The sequence below is a fragment of the Nicotiana tomentosiformis genome, chromosome 6, assembly GCF_000390325.3.
Source record: "Nicotiana tomentosiformis chromosome 6, ASM39032v3, whole genome shotgun sequence".
NCBI classification, from domain to species: Eukaryota; Viridiplantae; Streptophyta; class Magnoliopsida; order Solanales; family Solanaceae; genus Nicotiana; species Nicotiana tomentosiformis.
The window spans coordinates 116,742,393-116,749,163 of record NC_090817.1 but is presented as its reverse complement, the minus strand read 5'-3'; the positions used below and the strand labels follow the sequence as shown (position 1 = coordinate 116,749,163).

The 6,771-nt window shown below is 34.9% G+C and overlaps 1 protein-coding gene across 1 annotated transcript; it reads left to right on the top strand.

Moving 5' to 3' along the window:
- Positions 1 to 554: 554 nt before the first annotated feature.
- LOC104091755 (uncharacterized) lies at positions 555 to 6,302 on the top strand. The gene is made up of 4 exons (XM_009597157.4): positions 555 to 891; positions 1,489 to 1,601; positions 1,689 to 1,773; positions 5,864 to 6,302. Exons 1-4 carry the CDS (start codon positions 679 to 681, stop codon positions 5,951 to 5,953), a joined length of 501 nt encoding a protein of 166 aa, XP_009595452.1. The 5' UTR covers positions 555 to 678; the 3' UTR covers positions 5,954 to 6,302.
- The last annotated feature ends 469 nt before the right edge of the window (positions 6,303 to 6,771 follow it).

Genomic DNA, 6,771 nt, shown 5'->3' with positions numbered 1-6,771 from the left:
GCTATCATTCGACCATTTATTATGAATCAATTTTACCCCATACACCTAGTATTACTAATTGTTTACATGATATTTATAAATATATCAAAATCATTAATTATAAATTAAAAATTTACTCTTATAAATCACTATATAAAAGAAGAGATCTATTTATAGTAGAGGAATGTTCAAAAGAGTAATAATAGAAAGAGAATAAAAATATGATAAAATAAAAATAAAAAGAAAAAAGATATGATAGAAAAAAGAAAAAGAAAATATAAATTAACTAGATATAATTTGAAAAATATAAATTTATTATAAGAATATTTTTGTCTTAAATAAATTAATTTTCTGCTTCTGTTTCTTGAAAAAAGCTAGAATTTATAACTTTTATCCAAAAGCAGAAAAACTGCTACTGCTACTACTGCTACTCAAAATTACTTTTTCATCTTGGCCAATTATCTTAAATTTTTACTTTGTCAAAAAAGTACTTTCGACTAATCAAAAGCTTGGCCAAACATGTTCTTAATGTCTAAAGTTTAAATTCAATGTGAATGGTGACTATCGTTTAAATAGCTATCCTGAAAGCGGCTATCTTTGCAATTTCAACCCGGAAAAAAGTGGAGTCCCCTCCCTCTTACAACCCAAAGCAAAATTTTCTCAAACCTAAGTCTCAAACAAAAGAGCAAAAAATCAAAGATGCAGAGATGGTGCACCAAGCTCCGATCCCTCGCCGCTCTCCGTTCAACTCCAAGCACCCATTACCCTCTTCCCTATCGTCTTCTTACCACTGCTACCAATCCCATTAACAGACCTTTTACTCGTACCTTATTTTCTTCCACCTTTACACCCATTTCCCATGGCCCCATTTCATTCCCAAGTTCTACTCACTCGTCTTTCCTCCCTTCTTCTGTAAGTTGGGTTCTTTTTTTCTCTCATATCTTTATCATTTTCCTTTTTTTTTTTTGTCGAGAAAAATTTAGTTAAAAAAGCGATTTTTAATTAGTGGGTACTTGTTGGTCACCTGATGTGTTGGGCTTGAACTATATATAGATGAAATTTTTTGTACATGTGTATATTTATATTAAATTGCACTCATTCATAAGGGGCAGCCCGTAATGACTTAAAATCTTGGATTGGCGTCTGCATATTGTGTTCAGTTCTTTTGGTTTCCCAGAACGTTTAAATAGTATAATGCGCTATATTACTGCTATTTATATGTAATTGCTGTAATAAGTGCCACTGCTATTTAACTAAGAGCTGGAAAATGAAAGGAAAAGTAAAGGGGTTAATAAAAATTTGAGCTTAATTCGCGATCAGTCTTGGATGGTGCTGAAAATGCTAGTAGAGTCTTTTGTGTGCTTATTGCATCTGTCTGTTATTTACTTGTATATTGTTGATTGATGTTTTTTTCTAGTTCCAGAGTGCTGAAATGTCTTGTAGCATTTGTTCTATGTTTATTGCATTTGTCTGTTATTTACTTGTTTAGTGTTGATTGCTATTTTCTAGTTCACGCAAGTGCGGTACATCACTGCAAAACAGAAGAAAAGGAAGTTGAAAAGCAGGAAACCGATGACTCCAGTCACATCAAAAGTCAAGAAAATCAAAATGAAATTTTACTCGTATGTATATGTCTTCATTAACCAATTTGTTTTATATTTTTAGTCATCTGAGATATTGAAGAGATGTAACACTTGTTTCTGAATCAGGTCTTATAAGGACAGATTTAGGGTGATGAAAGATGGACTGATTAGGCGCTGGAGAGAGGGGAAGCGACACAATGCACATTTAAAGGTCTGCTTTTCTCCTTTGCTTAGGAAGCTGGGATTGATTAAGCCAAATGCTCTATACATGACCTTTTAGTCTTGTTTATATTGCCTTACGCTTGAGAGGTGGTGTTTTAGGCTAAGTTGCTCGGACACGAGTGCGGATCTAGACTTCTAGATCCTTCGAAATATAAATTCTAAGATTCGGGGATACGGATCCTAGTATGGATAAGGGTGCAGGGATCCGGCTAAAAATAATTAAGTATATATATATAGCTCTAAATTATGAGAAATTTTGTGGAACACTTACATATAGCTTGTAAAGTGTGTATTTATTTTTTATTCTCAAGTTATAAATAAGTAAAGAATTGATTTCCTAGATAAGGTATGCTATTTTCTTCAAATTTACCCTAGTTTTGGTTCTGATTTCGGGAATCAAATTGTATCTCGTCTCGAAATTTTCCTTCCATCGTGGTTAAAGCACCCAAAATTGTTTGACTAGATCCGGTACGGATCCCATACCCACACCCATACTAGTGCCGTGTCGACACGGGTGTGGCACCTAAATTGCCGTGTCGGAGCAACTTAGGTTTTAGGTTATAATTTCAACCACTTATGTGTTTACCTCAGTACTTGTCTTATTGCTGGTAATAGAATTGTTCCTTGACTAGTAAGGAATAAAGATCAATAAGTGATCCCCCTTTTAACTGTTTGCCTGAACTTCCCCACCCCCACCCCGGGGGGGGGGGAGAAGAATGCTTCTCGGTGAAAGCGTATATCTTTCTTCCCACCATGCAAGAAACTTGGTTACTCTTTGGCAATGAGTGGGAAGATTAAACCTTGCTGTTGCAATTGTTCAAGTTTGTGAATAGGTGCATAACTTGTAAAGTAGTCATTACTTCCTGAAATGAGCTCATGTGATCGAAGGGTGCTAAACTTATTGAATTGATAGGATTCTTTTTGCTTAATACATTGAAATGGTTTAACAATCCAGTTGATGTAGGGTTCAAAGATGTAATGAACTAAAATCTAAGTGAAAATCTAGGGCTGTCTGTCAATCGTTAGTTGATGATTTGTGACACCTGTTTAGGAGAAAGAAATTAGGGATTAAGGAAGTTTGGACTTTGGTGAGACCTCTAAATTGGAGCTTTCAGATGTTGGAGTTTAAATAAATAAGGGAAATGTTCCTTATCAAAAAATAAATAAGGGAAATGCTGTAAGGAAGAAATCTGGAATCCAATATGCAGTGAAACTAGTTATGAATCAGGAATGAGAATGTGTAAAGGATTTGTACGACTTATTGAATTGAAGTTTTTTTTGGAGCAAACTTACTGTGGTTGTAGGCCCTTGCGGGATCAAACTTGTGCTCTAAGAAAATTAGGATTTCAACTTTTGTCAACTAAGACTATAGAAATGGATCAAGGCTTTTCTGACTAATCTAGATATTGAGAGGTTCCTAACCGGCAGCATGGTGTAGTGGTATACAAGGTTCACGAAATTCATGAATTTCCTTATTAAAAAAAGGTCTCATGAAATTGGCTTTAGACTCAAGTGGCAAGCAAGTGTTATCTTTTTTGCTAGAGGGATAGAAGGCAAAACAAAATAAAGCTTCTTTTTCGATCTTACGTGTTTGAGGGCAAAAGATAAAAGTAAAAGCCTCTAAGTGGATTGCATTCCTTTCAGTGCATTTTTAATAAATTTTGGCAGGCCATATGTGATGCAGAAAATTACGTTTAGAATGAAGATTGCTATAAGTGCAGGAACTATGAATTTAATGTTCATACTTATCACAAAAAGGAAAGATCTGAATTATTTTCTTTTATCTTAATTATCAAAGTTCGTGTTGCCTTTTAGAAGGATTTCACACTAAAGTTCATTTTTCTGTCCAAGTTTATCTGTATTTATGTTGCGAGGAGCATTCTGGGCAATCTTTATCTTGGGGTTTTATTGCGTGTTTTGGTGTCTTTTAGGTTGTTCTAGTATGCTGAGTTTTGGTTAAAGGTTAGGCAACAGAGGGTAGTCAATTAAACAAATGCAGTCATAAAAGTTTGATCACTAAGCTTGACTAAAAGCTTTCAAACACCTAGAGAAATTAAGATGTACTAATAATCAGAATTGCAGGTTAACTTGACCAGCTGCTAGTGCATGTCGAAAAATTGATTTGTATTCTGTAGTGACACAAGAGGAGCACGAGTGGGAAGGGTTCACTTTGGTTCAGTTGAAGCCCTATTTCTTAGAGGAAATTGTGCAAAATCCTTGAAGATGTTCCTTTTAGCACGTTATAGAAGTTCTTGAAAAAAACATAAAAGGCAGGAATAGCTGATATTAAGAAATTGCAGATCAACAAACTACATAAAAGGAAGGAAAATAATATAAAAGAAATCCAGAAAACTAGGAACCAAATAATCAAAATTTGCCTAGAATAAGTAAAAGATAGAAGCTGAATTAATAACCTAAGCATTATAGAGTGCTACAGGACCACAACTACGATTCTACTACACTGGTGAATAGTGATCCTACGGAACTTCTAGTTTTGCCCCATCTGTTTTTGTATCAGCTCTCCCTAGGTTCTAAAAGAAAGCTGGTGCCTAAGTTTTTGCATTCCATGGTGAGTGGGAGTGTCCATGTAATCCTTTCCATCATTTCTTCCTTTTTCTCTTATTGATTGGCTGAAGAATCTTCATATTTGATAAATTCACAAGATGAATGTCGTAAAAATGTGAATGCTAAGATATTTGTGCGCTCATGGAAGATTGAACAAGATTAGAAATGATCACATCTAACCGATGGTGCAAGTAACACAGAGGATGAAAAAGAGAAGGTCAACTAAGATGGCTTTTTCATGTCCTACGTAAGACCTTAAGATGTACTTGTCTATACATGCGAGTGCGACAATATGATGATAGAAAGTGGTAAAATGCGATGAGGTAGAAATTTCAATATACTTGACAATCTTTCGAAATTAATATAGGCTTAGCCAAGAAGATGATCCAATTAAAGCAAATAAACAATATATGTTATACCAACTAGTTAGGATTGAGGTTTAACTGTTAATTTTACACTTACATTTGGTGTGGTGCTTTCGGGAGTCTTTTGGTTCTGGTTAGACTTATATGTGTGGAAATAAATGCAAGATCAAGAGAACCTTAAGTTTTAGAGAACCACTAATTATCAAAATACAAATTGTTAAGTCTTGGAGTGGGAGCTGAATAGAGTAGAATGGATAAAGAAGATCCATATAGCCTATTCAACTAATTTTGTTTTGAGGCATGATTGATTGATTCATTGGTTGTCATTTGTTTCTTAACTACTATGTATCGAATGTAAAATCCATCCTCAACCGAATTGCATAGAAACACTTACTAATGAGTTGGCATTGCTTTTCTTTCTCCAATTAGTTAATATCGGCGTAGTTAATTACGATATTGTGCATCACAGCTAAGTGTAACTTGGTGCGGTAATACAGTATTTGATGTGGGATGTATTAAACTAAAGTCCTGTGGGAACATAATCTTGCAAGCTGTCAGGCTGAACTAGTCTAAATTAGATTTGATTTCTGCTCAACTGCAGAGTATTCAGCTTGTTAAGAGGAATAGTAAGTTCAAAATTTCCTTAACAAGGTGAAGTCTGCCGTAAGATATCACAGCTTCTGAATCACTCTTATCTTATGCCTTCATTGAGTGGTGTCCCCAACTTGTTTGGGATGGAGGCGTAGTTGTTGATGACGGTAGTGTCGGGGAAAGTTTGCACACACCGGGTACTTGCTATTTCCCACCACGGGTTTTGGTAGGCAAATCTTTGGATTTTCCTGAACTCAAGGACTTCAGAAGTTGATTTTATGGTAGATTCTTGGATATGTAGAAATATAGTAAGGTCAAATATGCTGGAGTACACTTTTTTTAAGAATAAAAAGGTAGAATTCCATGTTTCTCCTCCTCCATGGTGCTCTTTACACATCAACAAAATGACACATTTATCATTAAAAAGAGATCCTTGAGCACCTAACCGAAGTTGAGCTCCCATCTTCTGTGTTGAATTATCTGCATGGTATTGTGTTTGTACACTGGCATTCTTATAACTTCGATGTGTTGTTAAACTAGTTTTATTGATTGCTGCAGTCTAAGAAATCAAAACGTCGTCTCAGGCAACCTGCTACTGTCCCTTTGGCTTATGCAAAAGTGATGAAGAAGCTCAACTTTTGTGGTTGAAGCATTTGTAGTTCTACGCCCTTGCTGCGCTTTAGAGGCTTTTTTTACTCCTCATTCTATTGGTTTCTCCTCTGGTATCAGCTTCTAGTGTAGAAGATTTTTTAAGTAAAAAATGTAACATCTTTTGTTTCAGGTCGTTCATAACAAAGCTTTTACATTCTCTGGCAAATGAGTGGATTTTGAGAGGTTTCGTAAGAACAAATAAGATTACCTAGAGATGATCTCAGGAGCAAGTCGTTCGAACTCAAAATATTCTCTGATATTCAAGTGGATAAGTCTTCAACATGTTTCTGGTAGTTTAACTAACTTTTCCAACTGTGATACAAATATAAACTGATTATTTTACATATTTTTAGACGACTTCTGGAAAGCCTAGCAATTTTCACAGGATTTATTTTACAACACGTTGAAGAGTCTAAAAGAGAGCAAGTTAAAGTACGTAATCTAATATAAAGCAATTTAGCAATGACACAAATTGATACTAGTCAAGCGGTTGTGTTTGTCAGGAAATATGGTGAGTAAATAGTTAAATTATGTGAGTTTTCGGAATAAGTTGTTAATCATAATTTTTGGTGTCAAAGTGCTAACCACCTCATTAAAAATGTCGAACTGTTGACTTGATCAAATGTTATTCCAAGGGAAAATGAACAATCAGGTTTCCCATTGATTATCACATATATTTCATGTCAATTTCAAACTAATGTTCAAGATTGTACTTATTAAGAAGAGAATTGTAGGTACTCCAACATGCTAATGCCAAAAGAAGAATGATCCCTAGTCTATTTTCCACTTGCTAGCACTAAGAAATGGACAAAAAC

Bases quoted from the DNA above. Each gene is read 5' to 3' on its own strand.
- LOC104091755 (XM_009597157.4), top strand. From the start codon at position 679: ATGCAGAGATGGTGCACCAAGCTCCGATCCCTCGCCGCTCTCCGTTCA. The intron at 892-1,488 runs GTAAGTTGGGTT...GCTATTTTCTAG, and splicing joins CGTCTTTCCTCCCTTCTTCT to TTCACGCAAGTGCGGTACAT. The intron at 1,774-5,863 runs GTCTGCTTTTCT...TGATTGCTGCAG, and splicing joins GACACAATGCACATTTAAAG to TCTAAGAAATCAAAACGTCG.